The sequence below is a fragment of the Lottia gigantea genome (assembly GCF_000327385.1).
Source record: "Lottia gigantea unplaced genomic scaffold LOTGIsca_56, whole genome shotgun sequence".
Lineage (NCBI taxonomy): Eukaryota > Metazoa > Mollusca > Gastropoda > Lottiidae > Lottia > Lottia gigantea.
This window is the reverse complement of record NW_008709919.1, coordinates 1,150,381-1,169,250: the sequence shown is the minus strand read 5'-3', so window position 1 is coordinate 1,169,250 and position 18,870 is coordinate 1,150,381. Positions and strand designations below refer to the sequence as shown.

At 32.8% G+C, this 18,870-nt stretch overlaps 2 protein-coding genes across 2 annotated transcripts; both read left to right on the top strand.

Annotated features, from left to right (window-relative positions):
• Window positions 1-2,820: 2,820 nt before the first annotated feature.
• On the top strand, window positions 2,821-12,571 carry LOTGIDRAFT_127000 (hypothetical protein; the record flags this gene model as incomplete). The annotated part of the gene is made up of 3 exons (XM_009063224.1): window positions 2,821-2,985; window positions 11,123-11,216; window positions 12,363-12,571. Coding segments are annotated over 3 exons (468 nt in total), but the record flags the coding sequence as incomplete, so codon positions are not given.
• A 5,133-nt stretch (window positions 12,572-17,704) lies between these two features.
• Window positions 17,705-18,115, top strand: LOTGIDRAFT_166169 (hypothetical protein; the record flags this gene model as incomplete). The annotated part of the gene is made up of 1 exon (XM_009063223.1): window positions 17,705-18,115. The coding sequence occupies one exon, from the start codon at window positions 17,705-17,707 to the stop codon at window positions 18,113-18,115; it is 411 nt and encodes a 136-aa protein (XP_009061471.1).
• Between the last annotated feature and the right edge of the window lie 755 nt (window positions 18,116-18,870).

Here is an 18,870-nt window from a genome sequence, read left to right as displayed (position 1 = left end):
AAGCATTTTCTTAACGCTTTGGTCAGTTACTAAAAAGGATTTTGAATTGAGGTGTATATCATCTTCAACTACTTATAACTGCATATTTTTTGTTAAAAATGGGTTGGCGTTTTAATAAATATATTTATTTCTGATAATAATATTTCCCTAAATGTAGCTTAAAGTCAATTTTATTTTATATTTTCTAGTGTTCTGCGGAGCAACTTGTTCAGTGGTATACTTCCTCTATATCTCGTTCCAAAACAACCATAGAACAGAAAAAAGAAATATGTAGACTGCATGAAGAAAATAAATCCAGGACTTTAGATGAAATAGCACTGATATTCTCTAAATCTAGTGGTCTGACCCTGGGCAAATCTACTATACATAGAATATTAAAAGACAAAGAAAAATGGCTTGCATAGTGTGCAATGGATGATTCTCACTACTTAGGAAAATGATCTAAAATGCTATTGCCATTTATATTAATGTTTTTAAGCTGTGCTATCTTCTGTATTATGAATGCATCAGGGATACCAGATTTTCTCTTTCTAGATGAATTCCTCTATTTTTCTGGCCAGGGGTATTTTTATTTCAAAATAAAATTACTAAAATTTAGTTTAAGGGATGTAAAGATTGCTTCTAAGGACATTATTCCTAAAGCATCTTAAAAATAGTAAAACTCCAGTTAAACCCCACATAAAGGAGGCTGTAGACCCCTTGTTCTTCAACTGATATTTTTCATTTTTTCCTATTTTTTTTAATTCCTTACTGGAAACTCTGGTACGTGTAAATCACACTTTTCATTTGCATGTCGGTTTTGAACACAAAGTTATGATTTGGTTGAAAGAAATGTTCTTCCTAAAAGCTTAAGAGTTTGTACAGAGAATTGAAATATTAAATAGAAAGCTAAATGCTGTTGCTACTTGTATTAGAGTTTTTATGCTGTATTATCTTCAGACAACTGATATATTTCAGTCTGATGTTTAACCAGTAGTGTTTGTTCTTGTGTCTTCACTTTGAGATATATCAGAGAGCTTAATCATAAAACCTATGTCGTGTGAAGCAGACCATGATTACTTCTTTCGGAACCCTTAATGGTACTTCTCTTTGCAGGAGTCCATTACTATACAACTTTTACTCTCGATTTTTGCCATTGTCATACTTAGGACGTGATTTTGATTTACGTAATTACCTTGCTTGTAAGCATTTAAATTTTTATTTTTTAAGTTAATTTATTATTTTTTACTTTTGTAGGCCTCGATTTGGTTAAGCATGTTTGGTCAGAGTTCAAGGTCATTTATATCAACTGAGGTTAAAAGAGATATTTGTTTGTATAAGGATGCAAATCCTCAAGCCAGTCTAAGAAATATTTGTGAACTTTGGTAAAAAATATGATATAAAATTACAAGCACCAGCTGTGTGTAAAATATTGAAAAATAAGGACAAATGGTTACAATATCATTGAATGATTTTAACCATGGTATATTCCAGCAAATTTATGTGTTCATGAACAATTTAAAATATAAATTTTAGCTGTTTATTGCTTTGAATTGAGGTAAATGTAGTAATTTAGTGGGACGAATTGATTTGTTATTGGTACTATTCTAAACCTGTACATGAGGTGTTTATTTTGTTTTTAATAAACAGGTATTTGTCTATTTATCTGAGTATTATTCTAAACATAAACAAGATCAGTTTATTTTGTATTTAAATAGGTATTTGTCTATTTATCTGAGTATTATTCCAAACATAAACAAGATCAGTTTATTTTGTATTTAAATAGGTATTTGTCTATTTATCTGAGTATTATTCCAAACATAAACAAGATCAGTTTATTTTGTTTTTAAATAGGTATTTGTCTATTTATCTGAGTATTATTCTAAACATAAACAAGATCAGTTTATTTTGTATTTAAATAGGTATTTGTCTATTTATCTGAGTATTATTCTAAACATAAACAAGATCAGTTTATTTTGTATTTAAATAGGTATTTGTCTATTTATCTGAGTATTATTCCAAACATAAACAAGATCAGTTTATTTTGTATTTAAATAGGTATTTGTCTATTTATCTGTGTACTATTCTAAGCATAAACAAGATCAGTTTATTTTGTTTTTATAAATAGTTTGTGTTGAGCATGTTATTTACTTTGTCAAAAGCACTCAATCTCGAAAGTAGATTTGTGAAGTATATTTTTTTTTATTAAACGTACAAGCTTCAACAATTTGTATTCTTTACTTTGTGTGTTGAATCCACAGAAAAGGGTCACGGGGGAAACTAGGTTAAAAAAAATTGGTTCTTATCTCTAAGTCTTTCAGAGTAAGCGTGTATCTCACTGATCATCTGCGGCCTCGATGTTTAATGAGTCTTTTGTTCATCAGAGGTCTTTCATAACTATACAACAGATTCCTTATGTAATCCAATAAATCTATTAAACAAAAATGCATTAAAGTCAGTAATTTTGAAACATGCTTAGAAGTGTGTTTTAATAATTATTTAAAGAGCAGGATAATGCCGCTGTCCTGGCAAAATTTCCCTCATTGTACCCTGCATGGCGTTGCCCGTCTTCATTAGCCCACATGGTGCAGAAAAGTAGGACGTAAAACTCCATTTCATTTCATTTTTTTAATAATTATTTAGTTTAATGGATATAACATCATTGGATTTTATTAATATTTTAACTTCTGCGTTCGCTTTATTGAAAACGGTCCGATTTCCAACTATTTTCGATCAGTTTAAACTTTGCTTTATACTAGCCTATGTAATAAATTTCTCAAACTATGCATGGGAAAAATCGTTATCATTTACCATTGATTCTGTTTAATTTTGTAGGTGAGGCCCTATGCATGTGATCAGTGTGGTGTTAGATATGCTCATAAACATGGTCTTGGACAACATTATAAGGAAAAGCATCTTCAACTTAAAGTGTCTTGTCCAATATGTAATGCATCTTTCACAAGAAAGACTTCTTTAAAACGGCATATATTAGCTCATTCCAAGACTGTGGACCAAAGCTTACAGTGATCGTTATATTAAAAGGATACTACTTCTGAGAATGGACATAAAATTTAAAGTTTCAAAGTCAACAAGTGTATATATTTATCAGTTTGACTTACCAGGTGCCACGACTAAAAAATATAATCTCTATAGAACACAATACAAATTTTGTTTTAAGAATTTTCAATTGAACTTTAATTTGTATTGCAATAAATCATTTCTGGCTAACCAACGACAATTCCTTAACCAAGGTCCAAAAGCAACCAAGTTATTATTAAGGTAGCCATGATATTAGTCCAATAGTTATCTTAGATCATTCAAGATGGAGATGTGACTTTTCTGAAAACTGCAAATATGAGCCAAGAATGCATTTCTCTCACATTGGGCAACTCCAGGCAGTTTCTGTAAAACAATCTATATTGCAGAACGCTAGCTTATGTTTCACAATCGACCGTTTGAAACTCTTGGTAAATGATGTAAGCTGTTTCTTGGATCGCTCAAGGTGGGGAATTGACTGGTCAATCTCTCTCTGTTTGATAAAACTAGCCAAGAATCAGAGGCGTATCTAGAAAATGACCGAGGAGTTTGCCAAAAATGCCCCTGAGACCAAGGGAAGCTCTTATAGTATATAATGTAAAAGTAGTTTTGTTTTCACTTTTGTGTGCATCGGGAATCCCAGACTTTCTCTTTTTATGGGAATTCCTTTATTTTTCTGCCCTGTGTTTTTTTTATTTCCAAATAAAACCACTAAAAATTGCGTTCAGGGTTGTAAAGATTGCTTCTTAGGACATTATTCCTAAAGCATCTTAAAAATAGTAAAATCTCCACTTAAACCCCACATAAAGGAGGCTGTAGACCCCTTGTTCTTCAACTGATATTTTCCATTTTTTCCTATTTATTTAATTCCTTACTGGAAACTCTGGTACGTGTAAATCACACTTGACTAAGAATAGTTTTGGGAAAGTCTTTATCATCTATTATAATTGTTTCATTGTAGGCAAAGGTGTTGATAAGTTCTCAATTGCTTCTTGATGGTTACAAACAAGTTGGCCAACCAGTTTACAAGACGAAATATCATATTACTACCTTTAAAAAAGAAGCAATAATCGAAGATGAAAGTAAAAAGGGGACTTTACGACGACAATCATTGAGAAACAGAAATAGAAAATGAATCAATGTTACATGGTCGTCATTGAAGACTAAATGTATTAAGAATTATCTTAAACAACATGCTTTTTCAGTTGAATATTTGTTTTCTTGTTATAGTACAGTTATTTTATTATGAAAGGTTCTGAACATTTCTTTCCGAGACAACATTTACTTGTGACGAATAAGATCGACTTCATCCTCGTTCACTTGTATAGCGTCGTTTTGTTGCATTATAGGAGGCTTTATTTTTTTCGACATTTTTTTAATATGGCTAACCAACAATAGTTTTGAATTGCCAAGTTTCTGAGTGAAATATTTAAATGAGACTTATTGGGGTGGCAAAATAAAGTACATCTCCCAGATCTCTCCTGCAAAAGCTCAATCAAAATTGAAGATTTAAGGTCTGAACTGCCAAGCCAAATTTCGTAAAGTCGTTACTACAAATCAGTTTTAGAAATATATTGGTTAACATCTTCTGTAATAAGTACTGTGCTATCTTCGTCATTTTACAAATCAGAAAAAATTTCAGAATTGGCACAGATATACAAACTACATGTCATTGCAATTCCAAGCGTTCATTTTGAAGTCCAATCTTAATTTTGAATTTATTCTCGTTGTAGGTAGAAAATGATAAACTAAAAAGAGCATGTCCAGTGTGTCATCAAGTTATGCATAGAAATTCTGTCAGTAGGCATATAAGGGAGAAACATTACAATATCAAAAGATTATCTACCATTAACAGACATTGACTGTTCTTTATCAAATGAAACGACTGATTCATCTCGAGTTGGTAATTGAAAATTTTGTAATGTAATGAGTTTTTTTTAAGGTGAACTTTCTATATGGAGCAAGAACTGCAAGATGTTGACTTCACATGTATTAAATTTAAGCAAAGTTTTAATTGGTTGAATCTGTGAACATGCCCTTGTTATATTTGTAATTAGATAGAAAAAGGATGAAGTGACACTGCACTAAATATATCAAATATTTCGAGCCTTTTTCGATAACCTTTTTTGTGGACCAAATCACTGAAAATACGCTCGCAACTGCAAAAGCGGTCCCGATAGGTTATTCTGTGTTCTTCAAGGCAGAATTGACAAATAAAATAAGTTGCTTTGTACACCGAATATTCATGTGTATTATGATTGAACAACAGAATACTTTTAACCCTATAAAATAATTAAATAATTCTTGTAACCCTACAATATAATTCTTGTAACTCTAAAAATTAATTCTTGAAACCCTACAAAAGAATACTTGTAACCCTACAAGATAATTCTTGAAGCCTTACAAAAGAAATCTTGAAACCCTACAAAATAACTCTTGTAACCCTACAAAATAATTCTTGTAACCCTACAAAATAATTCTTGAAACCCTACAAAATAACTCTTGTAACCCTACAAAATAATTCTTGAAGCCTTACAAAAGAACCCTTGTCACCCTACAAGACAATTCTTGTAACCCTACAAGACAGATACGTCTTATAACCCTACAAGATAATTCTTGTTTCTTGTAACCCTACAAAAAATACTTGTAACACTACAAAAGAATACTTGTTTGTTAGCTATTTTTTGTCAATCAATTAACTTTTTGTTAGTATTTTGTTAATGGTTTTCATGCTGTGAATTAAAATTGTTCATTGTAACGAATAAATGGTGTACTATACTATATCTTTAATGAAATTTCTATTTGAAATGACTATAGTGTATATTGTAAACTGAATTAAGTTTAAAATAGCGATGTGTGCCAATTGACTGGATATCATTGAAATACGTATGGAAAATCTTCGTAATAAAGAGTTTGAAATAAAGGAAAGGTAAATGGAAAATCCGACTTTTTTTTTTAAAGCTATAGCCTATTGAAGGATCATAAAAAATGTATTACTCCCCCCTCTACTGTCTTTAGTGGAATAATCAAAATTAAATTGAATTGAATTGGCAATATTAGCATGACTTCAACGTTTATGTAGTTAAATACTGAAAGACCAGAAAGAATTTATTTGCAAGTTCTTTTTTTATTTGCCGGTACTCCCCTCCTATCTGTTAAAAGCTTCCTTTAGTGCATCATCTGTTCCAGACAATGACAATTAACACCGCTATGCACACTATAGGTTTGAAAAACAGGAAGTTACCCTGGTTTAAAACAAGAGCGTCATTTCTCCTTATGTTGTCTATTGTGTCCGACCTTGAACCTCAAACGACGACCTAGCAATTTGACCGTCATGCAAGATGATACAAAAATGCATTCGTTATGCAGCAACGTTTGTAACATTAAAGTTATTGAGGTAGGAGAGTGTTGTATTCAATTGTTCACTTTTTCAATTTTTTTCGTATAATTTTTATTTCAAACTAAAAATCTCGCTCTTCTCTAAACGTATATACGAAGTATCACCAATTCTGATTTGGAATTCTGTTTGTTTTTTGTAGGTCCAAAGTGCCAAAAGTAAAGGAAATTGTCCGATATGCGGTCAACAAATGCATGCAAGATCAGTTAAACGGCATATCAGAGAACAACATTTGAAAATTAACAGATATGCAAGGTTTAATCAAGATATTGATATCCAAGATTCTTATAAAGAAACAATGAATCAAGATATTAATATTGCTGGTGCTCATGTCAAAGAAGAACAAATAAGTCAAGATAGTAACATAACATTCATGTAGTCGTTTTTGCCAGAGAAAAATATAAATCAAAATATTATTATATTATAAATGTTATTACAGAAAACATTAACAAAAGTTTTCAAGATATTTATGACGAATGAAGATAGTAATAAAACAGATGCTTATATCAAAATGAAACATAAATAAGAGTTTTGTGTAATAAATGTAATGTAGAACAGTCTGTGTAAATGATATTTTTAACGAACTTTTCCTCGAAGTTAATTATCCCTGTTAGGCAGAAGGAAACGTTCATGGAGTATTGTGTTATATTGTAAATATGAGTTATGTAACGTGTTGAGATTTTAAAATTTATTCATCGTATACTTCGTTATTGAGGTACATGTATATTGGATAATGGATTATGTAGAAACAAAATTTGATCTGATCACAGAAAACGTTAGTTGTATATCGCTCTCTAGCTAGGGCTGATTATCCAGGTTTTAATGGCATAGAGTTAGAACAACTTTTCTGAAAATATAACGTGAAGGTGGAAGAAGATAAACTCTTTTCGGCATTTTCTTGTCTTGTTTGTGTTAAAGTGTATCCATTTTGTGCTACCCCTCAACTGTTTCTGTTTCTAAAACAAGCCACAAAGTGCCAAAATTTACACATAATATGTGTATTCAATGGCTGTGACTGTTTTATGATTCGGTCAAGTTCCATGCATAGCACTCGATAGATAAATCGTTTTCTGTCACCTGGAGAATGAAGTGAAGTAATGCCTTTGTTGCATAACTACGTAATCAGTAGCAGCTTACATTCGTATGCATTATTTTCTGATGCGTCTTGTGCGTCGCTTTACTTCCTTTCTGGTCCGGCCTCAAAACATGAAACACAGATAGCTTTATTAACTGCATTTCAATTTTTTAATTGTAGGTACCCAATGTCAAAAGACAAAGAAATTGTCCAGTCTGTGGCCTTTTAATGCATGAAAAGTCAGTTACAAGACATTTAAGAAAGATACATGCAAACAGAAAAGAACCTTTAAGATTGGATACACATTTTGACCCATTTTGAATTTTATACTTTTACCATTTATCTTTTAACTCTAATAAAATTTTATTTAATATACGATAACCAGTTATTTTTTTATTATTGAAATTAGTAATGATGGTCTTTAATTTACTTTGCGTTGATAACAATTCAAATATATGCACATTTTTGTCATTAATAAATGTATGTACAGAGGGTACTTTTAGGCCAAAAGCGTTTGTGGAGAATTTATCCAGTGGAATCGTGTTTGTTTTCTATGTGAAGCTACAAAACATAATATACTAGTAAATAAAGCCATTCCAGAAAAGCGTTCAGATGGGACAATAAACCGAGTGCTACAGGCTGTACACCTGAAATATCCCTCGACGGTTTCAAATCGAAAAAAAGCAGGCAAATGCCACTGTCCTGGCAAAATTTCCCTCATTGCACCCTGCATGGCTAAGTTCGTCTTCATTCACCTACATGGTTTCATTTTCAGAAAAGAGTTTATGTCTAGTGCTTAGCTCATGAGGACTGTGTCGGACCCCATACGTGTGCTTTTACTCAACATGAATCGTCAAAAGCACACAGACTCAAGTACCATCAAACCGATTCTATGCCTTTTCCATATCAAACCCTCACTTGCAGCTATCACAATGGAAACTTAGTATTGTCTAGCCCAGTGCTTCTCGACAGGGGAGGAAGTGGAAGAGCATAGTTAGGGGTTATTATCAAGAGGGTAAATGGGGAGGAATCTACTGCTGCCATTTCCAACCATATATTTGGTGGAGTGTGTGTTCGTGTCAAAATGACTGATTTATTCATTGATGATTTATCTTTCTGAGGTTGAGAAGCACTGGCCTAGCCAATTGTACAGGTTGATCACCCGACATCCGGTTAAGCAAGTGACCAGTTGATTGAAACAATTGTGGTGTTGAATGTTGAAAGCAAGTTTTGCTGAGATATTATCCCTCTTAAGGGTTTGAACCGATGACTCGAATAGTTTGTGCGTGGAATATGTTGTGAATACCAAAGATTCTTCTGTCTGTTATCAACATTTGTTGTCGATGAAATTTCGTTTTCACCAAACTTCATGTGTAAAAAAAATCTTAGAAGATTGATGATTCCTGTGGCCTTTCAAAAGCCGTATTTTTTCTATTGCTCTTGTTCTGTTCAAATAACAAAGTTCACCTCTTTCTTTACTGCAAAACAAATCAGCTTACGGCTATATACCTAGATCCACAGACGTGATATGCAAAATGTGATTCCATCACAATTTGGGCACATACACCCAATTGTTTGATATGTGACTGGATTATAACCAATGTTTTGGGATTACAAGTTTTTGAGAAATCTACAAATTTCTATGATATACGCCAACATTAAACGGATTTTTTTATGTCTTGCAGGGAGATTATTGGAAAAAAGGAAATTATCCAGTTTGTTTTATGTCTATGCAAAAAAATTCTGTATCAAGACATGTAAAAGAGAAACATCTTCAAGTTAAATACCCATGTGATGTCTGTGATTACAAATCTAGCAAGAAATATAACTTAAAAATACACAAGTTGAAATACCATAGTAGATAGTAAAAACTCTAAGGTAATCATTGCCTTTTCCGGCACCAAATAATTGTCAAAATAATTGATAATATAGCTTAATATACCACCGATTTACGAAAACGTTTGCTTTGCATTATACTGTAGAGAAAGTAGAAGTATTACCGATAATAACCCAATATAGTAATTGAAGCCAAGCTTAAACTTCAAAGATTCCACCAGACAATGTTTTCGGACAGCAATGAACACTGATACATTGTGGAATTTCTATTCCGGCAGATGCTCTCCACCCACACATAAAATGTTGATGATACATGTATATAAGTTCATTGCATTTAAATGGAAGTGTTTACCTTTCAGCGGCGCTTCTTGCCTGTATCAATGACCAGAGAAACGGGTTGAAATATCTCCAAAAGTACTATTACGACATATGTTTGGATCGAACTACCATCTAAAATCTAAATCATTTAAAATGCCATAGTTTCCTACGATTTGAAGTTAATCCGAAATTCCAACTTTTATTTCTTTTATTGATTTTGTTTCATATTTTACTTGCAGGATTCTGATTTGGAACCAAATAAAAAACGATGTCCAACATGTAAAGCCGTCATGCATAAACGATCGATCCACCGACATATACGAGAAAAGCATCTTCAAATAAAATATAATTGTAGTGTTTGTGGACAGCAGTTTAGTCAAAAATACAATTTAACTCTTCACATACAAAAACACCACTCCAGCTGGGTTCCTTAGTTAAAACAAAATCACCAATACGTGGTTGAAATAACCGAAATAAATGTGATTTTTACTGAAGGGCACTTACACGACTACACTCGGTTGAATGTGTTAAGACATCAAGACTCGATTGAATTGGTTGTAAATGAATGTGTTAAAACATCAGTACTTGGTTGAATTGGATGATATGATGTATTTTTACTTAGACACATATAAGAGATCAATTCTTGGTTGAATTGGTTAACTTAAATGGACATTTACAAAACATTAATACTCGATTGAATTGGTTGAAATGAATGTATTAAGACATCAATACTTGATTGAATTTGTTAAAATAAATGTATTGAGACATCAATACTTGATTGAATTGGTTAAAATAAATGTATTGAGACATCAATACTTGATTGAATTGGTTGAAATGAATGTATTAAGACATCAATACTTGATTGAATTGGTTAAAATAAATGTATTGAGACATCAATACTTGATTGAATTGGTTAAAATAAATGTATTGAGACATCAATACTTGATTGAATTGGTTAAAATAAATGTATTAAGACATCAATACTTGATTAAATTGGTTAAAATAAATGTATTAAGACATCAATACTTGATGGTTGAATTGGTTAAAATAAATGTATTAAGACATCAATACTTGATTGAATTGGTTAAAATAAATGTATTAAGACATCAATACTTGATTGAATTGGTTAAAATAAATGTGTTAAGACATCAATACTTGGTTGAATTGGTTGAAATGACCGTTGTTCGCGCCTATGCACATAGAGCTATCACAGTTTGAATCTCAACAGACAGCTATCCCTCCATTACGTCAGTCTGCCCACTATTTTAATCTCCAGTCTTGGGAGGCTTTCTGGTTTTCTGGTTAAGATAATTATATTATGTATATACAGGGAGTATTGAATGAGAATTTTAAGTAACTGGTAGATGTCGACATCTTGATGTAGATCGTAGCTCGAGGGAACATGCTTTTACTCTTCTCTTTATTTGTTATAAAATCATACATTTGCCCTGACATTTCCGATTATTTCGTTTTAGGTGCAGAATTTCATGGAATGTACATATTGTGGAAAGTTAATATCTAAAACCAACTTACAACGCCATATTAAAGCAAAACATCTTGGAGTTCGTTTCCCGTGTCCAGATTGCGGCAAAGAGTTCAGTTTTAAAGGAAATTTAAAGACACATTTGATTTCCTGTCCTGCCTTAAACGACAGAAAATAGCCCATAAAGCCGTTTAAACCACACTCACTGGCTATAAGTAAATTGGAAAAGCAATTGGCTAATGAAAAAAAGCCTTACAGTGAACATTAGACCAAGACATTTTCTGGTGTTCTCTGGTTGGGAACCATGAACGTTGGCGGTTGGAGACGGGTACTAGACTCAGTAGCAGTATTCTTAGTCGTGATATTCTTAGTTGATTGGCACGATTTTTCAATAAAATAACATCAACACTAAGACTTTTATAACTAGCAGTACACTTATGGTTGTAGCTTGGAGGTTGTATCCATGAAGTTTGATGTATGTTAATAAAAGTGGTTAATACTTGAATTATAATTTAACTGTGTTGTACATAACATTTACCTTAAGTTCTAAACTTTTGTTGTCCAGAAAATTAGTATATTATTAATTATGCATTTCTTATGTCATTTAATTAGGCTGGAAGAAAATTCTTGAATATCAATATTATGTTTTGATTTGTGTTGCCAGCCCACTTTTGTATGGTCAGCTTGTATTTGACACTATTGGGTGACTATTCCAAGAACATGGTGTAACGGAGAACGTAGCAGTAACTCAACCAGATGAGTTGGGGGCCCGTGGACACAATAATGTTTTTTTTAACATATTCTCCCCTGCATTCTGAGATCACAGTGCCTATTTAATACCAAGATTTTCAGACAGTAGTGCTATTTCACTCATTTATATATTTTCATAAATTCATATTCTGAATGGTGGTAGGGACCGATGGACGTGCATTAACCAGCCCCTATGGTAGTTGAGCCACTGGGAACAGTATAGCACATTTAATCATACTTTGAACGGGTTTGCGTTTTACTTGTATGTTTTAATATAGCGTTTCTCTGATGAGAGTTCGATTTCCTAAACTTTTATCTTGTGAGAATAAATTACAATAGAGTTGTGAACAGCACGCACTGAGCGTGGCCCGCGACATTTTGCTCCCAGCTTTAGGAACCTTTTGTACTCTCAGTCGGCATATGATTAAACATATAATGTGTATCTTATTTTGTATTGCAGACTTTGGATTTTGATGAAGATGGAAAAGTTAGTTGTCCGTTATGCGGTGTGAAATATCAACATAAACGAAGCTTGAGACTACACATGAAATCAACACATCTCCAAATTCGTTTCAACTGTCCACTTTGTGGCACCACTTTCACAAGAAAGTCAACGTTGAGTCGCCATTTGAAGAGTATACATTCTGATATCCATATTGAAAATTCAGCGACAAAACTTGAGATAGGAAAGGAATAGTCTTGGACGTTTTTCCTTTTCAATAATAGATTTGCGGTCCTATTCGCTTAAAAAGATTGTAGCACTCTCTTAATCTGATTGGTCAACCACTAAACTTTATTTTAAATTTAGTTCTATTAACCATTTACTGTACGGTATATCCTTAAATCTACATTTTTAACTAAAATAGGTTTTCGAGACTATCCCCCACTTCGATCAAAAGTATTACAAATTGTTCCTTTCAATAGTTGGACAAAATCTCCTTTCGCAATGCCTTCGTAGCGCAACACGAACTATTCCTTTATCCTAAATTATATTCTATTATGGATAAACATAGACTGTCCTAATGGTGTTGCGTCCCTTTAATCTTCAGATTCAATAACAAGTCTTGTTGTTCTGGTCCTATACTGATAGAGACTGACTTTGCTGGCAGTGACAATGAGGAGTATGTCACCAGAACAGCCGCACTTGCTTTCGAGCCCCCCATGCACAATCCGTAGCGAACGGCTTGGTTCTAGGTTCACCTTTACATCGATTAGATTATTGTTCATGCTTTACCCTCCAACCTACAAACTGGCAAAGAGAAAGCAGGGGTTCAAATCATAGGATACTGGTTCGACGCAATTTCCTTGGGCAACGAACGGACTCGCTGGACAACCCCGGCTCAATACGACAATAACTGGGGTTGCCATCTACACAATCTTTTCTATTTATTAACATGGAAACACAATTAATGTTCATTTTATCTTATTTTCATTAAAAGATTGCTTAAAATTATTAATCAATATATCGTTTTTTATTTATGGGATTGTCGTGTGCAGGTGGAGGCATGCTGCATACGTCGCACAAATTTGTCCAACAACTAAGTGCTGTATTGAATGAATAAGACACATCTTTCCAGTGGGATTAACTCGCCCACTCGTTTTCCATTCCCAACTGTCTGAGAACTTTAACGTGACTAGCTTATAGACACTTTCTTTGAAAAAACATTCGATCTACCAGCCAACGCCATTAATTAGTTACGACTATGTCCATGTGTTGAATTACTAATTGTTTTAAAACCGATCGAACACCAACTAAATTTCATTAGAATGTTTTGAAACAGTCATAGATCACATTGCCTAATGAATATTGATGATCAAATTTATTTCATTGTCTTGGGTGGAAATAAAATTTACATTTCAGAATTCGATATTCTCTTGGTTTGCCTACGTCTAGACCCAAACCGTATTCAATATCTAGGTAGTAAATCACCAATTTTAAATCCAAACTTGTACAAAACATTTCCGACCTGGTATTATCTGCTGTCAAATATAAAGACCAGCCCTCTGTTCAGTTTACTAAACATTACGGAGCTTTCTGTTGTTTTCCACTAAACAAATCGTGTATTAAGCGCGGAGGGAAATAAGGTTGGAATTGTTCTGATTGGACATGAGGCGTCCAGTGAGCGAAACTTTTCCCAATTTCAGTTTGTAGCACGTTATAGTTCCCTCTGCAGACAGAGGAACATGCACAAGAACGATCATAACCCTGGTCCCGGCTGAATGTTTTTTAACTGCTGTCCGAGATCATCTCGATAAGCACTGCAAAACTTGCTAGTTTGGTTTGATCTTCCACTATTCGTACAAACAACCCAAATTTGATTCTATGAAGGAACTCACCTTGAAATCAAACTACGAAAAGGGAAAAAAAATATTCAAAAAACACAATTTATAAATTGTTTCAATGTATGTTTGTAGTTATACAGTTCATCTTCTAAGAAAGAAGAGAAAAACCTGGTAAGCAACCTCGACAGTCGTCCCCAATTGAATTAGTCTGCCTCTTAATTGTTGTCTAAACCCTGGGAGGCTGGCGCCGCCTCTGATGGTAAGGTGGGTGTAAAGTGGATAAACAGTGAATAACGAATATTTAACCACTCCCTAACAAATATGCGTGCGTTTTTCATTTTTTTCAATTTCCACCTGCTTAAACCATAAGATTGTAGGAAGGGGAAGTTCTTGTGTTTCTTTAACAGTCGACATCCCTCCCATTGGTTTGGTAAAAAATATTGAAGCCTTTAGAACTTTAATACGATTGAGAAATGCATATATTTGCGTCTGGTAGTGGTATTCTGACGTCATAAAATTCGGTATTTTCGACGATAGACTAGATTTTTATCCTTTTCAAGAATGTTTTCCAGATCTCTGAAGATGTCAGAAAGACATATCAAGTACATCTACTCGGAAGAATTCGTATACTAGAAAAACTAATCCCAAAGGCGTAGTATAAGTGAGCTATTTTGTAAATTTAATGAGCTTGTAAGTCGCGGTCAAACGGTAGTCATTAATGTGAACAATATCTAATGACGGTTTATAACGTCTTGTCCACCTGACAAGAGTATTATTTCAAGAGATGTCAATTTGTTTTTAAAACAACCTACACCTGAGTCAGCAGCGACTGCTTCGGGCAATTAAAGATAGCAGTGTTATTTACAACATCCCTTTAGCTCTTGTTAGCGTTGAGAAGGACTGGTATGAAATGCGTCTCGTCGATCGAATGGGACCATATGGGATGGGAGATCCGGTAGGTTACAAACTGTGCGCATTTAAGATCCGTTAGAAGTTGGAAACAGAAAAACAAAGGCTAATGACATTGTCATGGCTAAATGGCAGTAAGTGACCCCAAGGATACGAAAATGTGTGATTAATAGACTTCTTGGTCTCAGGTGTCAGAACACTATCATTATTTTCTTTTATTGTCTTTAGTGATCAAATATACCACACAAATACAAACTCCTCTCGAGCTAATGTGACAAATGTAAGACAACTGGTCAGTTTTTACCTTTCAATAAATAACAAACGGATCTCGTGTAGATGGTCGAGAAACATCTGAAACTCACTTGAAATTTCACGCTTAGCTACAATATGTTGTTCATATCATTTGGCAATGTGTTGCACTTGGATGGGTATGGACTGATCAAACTCAATGACATGATCGCCGAACTAATGTTCGATGATCGATGTGTAGTGTAACAATAACAAAAGATGATCACGATGACTTTCACGATTTGGATCAAGATTTATCACGGTTCAATGACGAAGGAACCCCGTTGGATATACATACAGATCAACCATGGACATTATTGCATCCTGAATTTCTTTACAGAGCAGGGGATTTTTCTCCTTCACGGTCGATCCAGATTTTCAAAAGATCTTTTCAAAGATTATCTGCATTAATTGTCATTTTAAAATCAGTCACACATGATTCACTGAGATTTTTCTTCAAAAAATTATGACATTCAATCACCTAGGTGAATCACGCAGGAAGAGACAAACAATCCAAATCTCAATCCAATAGACCGCATACAATTTGATTAAATAATTATTTTCTTTCTTAATGAACAAGTTACAAAGCTAGTAAAAATAGCAAAACAGTGAGTACGAATACCATATTATTTTAAGATGCTCACATGAAATGAGGGGCGTATATTGGCGAGTAGTAGTACTAGGGCTTGCAGATTGGACGCACTTCATGGGGATATCAAGGGCAAAATGCATCCAATCTATAAGCCCCCCAAAATAGACCTATACATCCTACATTCCATCGATTCACACCCAAAAAAAGACATATACACCCTACATTTCATAATTAAATTAATTCATTTAAAAATAGGATGACTTTAATTTTTTAAAACACGAACAAGCATAACACATATGAATTTGTTTAATCTGTTAAAATGAACTAATAATGGATCCATAGTTGTTGTATATGAATAAATCCACGCAAGGAAGTAAATAGTAATATATAGGTCTGTCCCAACATCTTGAACTATCAAAAAAAAAATAATAATCAGAATCCTATAATCCCTCTTCACTTAGATTAGAATAATTAACTAAAAGAGCATATTAAAAATACCCTTATACAAAATAATTTCCTTGATTTGCTTAACATCCGGTTTTTGTATAGCTTCGTTTTTTATAGCCTCGTTTTTAACAATGTTATTTATGGGTTCTTTTTTTTAATCTTCTGTAAGAAAGATAACTCTTGTTTTGGAAAACAGACCACAATTTCTTCGTTAAATTAACTCATTTGAAAAAAGGATGAGTTTAATTTTAAAACACGAACAACACAAATTCGAAGATTATTCAGGCGATGGTATCTTTACATCAATATTTTCTCTAGGTTCAAGAATAATTCCAAAAGTAGCTAGCTTTGTTTCAAACAACAAATAAGCTATAGGATCTGTCGCGGAAGTGAAAAAGTCTGACGAGTTCGAAGAATTACAACTAATAAGAGAACTGCGAAATAGGAGATTAGAAGAAAGGAAATGAAATGTTTTAAAGTTACAGGATAAAAATGATAGTCGCACACACTCCAAAAACCTATTTTGGTTTAGATATACAAAAGTCATTGGGCTTTCTTCCTGGTTTTCCATGGGCAAAGTATCCTGGAGAAAAACATCTTCCGGGTCACAAGTACACTGGCCCAGGTACTAGGTTAGATCTACGCTTAGACGAAAACGGGTGAAGAACCAGTCAATAGTGTTGACGCTGCTGCACTTAAACAAGACATACTATACAGAAATAAAGACATAAAGTTCAGACACGAAGCAGACAAACAAATGATAATCGAACTTGAAAATATTCCAAATCCATCTTTCAAGGAAAGAATGCAAAGGGCTCTGATTATAAAACTGTTAAAAGCAAAGACGAAATTCGATATGGGATTAGCAGATGCAATTCATAAAGAATTCAGAAAAACTAAAAACTTTTTAAAAGTTAAAGTATTTGAAAAAGATGAAATATGGTCAGCGGATTTAATTAATATGCCAATTAATATGACTTTTAAAAATGAATAGCTTTCTCGATAAATATGGAACTGATACAACCACAAACTTTCAACTTATGAGATTGGCGAATGAGTTAAATATATCACCGTTTTATTATTGTATGAGAGATGAAATAAATGATCTCAAGGATAAGAAAGGTAAATTTTATGCATACTTCCGATCAAAAAGGAGTTTATCATTCTGCTTTGTACAAAGACTCTTCAAATAACTTATATTTTTTTTTCTTTTGGATTAGAACCAACTGAATAAACCAATTCAATTACCAGGACAAAAGTTTTCTGGACAGCTTTCACTGAAGAAATTATAATAAATTTAACTTAAGAAAAATGGCGCACAAATTTGGTTTAGGTTCATTATCTTTAGAAACTAAAAAACCTAATACTACAGCATGGATAAATAAAGCAAAACCTTACTTTGTGGATCAAATCGGAGACACTCTTCAAGGTGATTTAGATATGAACAATTTCAAAGTAACTAATTTAAAATCCCCGGAAAATGATAATGACGCTGTTCACAAGAAATATTTACGGGATCAGATAAATTCAATTGAAGTAAACAAAAACCATTTAAAAGATAAAATAAGTAATGTGAAAAGATTCTCCAAACGTCAACTAAATAATAAAAATTTTATTATTGATACTAAACAACAACAAGAGGTAGCAGGTTTAATAACTCTTCAACTGATTTATTTACCTCAATCGATATTCATAAAAATCATCAAGAAAAGCAATTTATAATATTTTCATCAATAATTGAACGTAATGTTAGAACAAAAGTTGGAGGTATATATACATGTGGTTGTATAAGAATCAATATTGAAAAACCAATTTTTTCAGTTCATCTAAATAAGATTAATGATTTAAAAGAACAAATATCGTTAGTAACTGTAGAAGTTTTTATTATTAAACCTGAAATAATTATAACAGATAATGAAAAAATACTGCCTGGTGGACATCTTTCTGAGCATCCTATTGTAGAAACAATTTCAAACTTTTGCTTTATCAGAAGTTCACTTAATTTAATTACCTAAAAATGGAACTAGAAAGCATTTTAGAAAAACAAAATGAACTGAAAGAAAAACTAAAGCACTTCAACTAATGCAGAAAAACATGGAGTAGAATTGATTCTGTTTTCAAAACATTAAGCACAATTCTAACAGTAGGAGTAACAGTGGCAACAGCTGTAACTGGTGGTTTAATGCTTCCAATGATTGTCCCAACTGTATTAGCTGCGTTTTAAATTCAATCTTGTGGATTGATTACTTTAGGTTTCACATCAAAACAGAAATCTCATTATAAAAAGAAAACAGAAATTTTAAATACATATCATAATAAATTATTTATCTTTTTCGAAAGATCAATGAAATTTTAGATAAATTTGATGTAGAAAAATCACCAATAAAAGCGAAACATTCCTAGTTAAAAAAAGATACTTAAAAATATGAATATCATTGAAATTTTAGACGATGAAACATTCATATCAAATGTGCTTT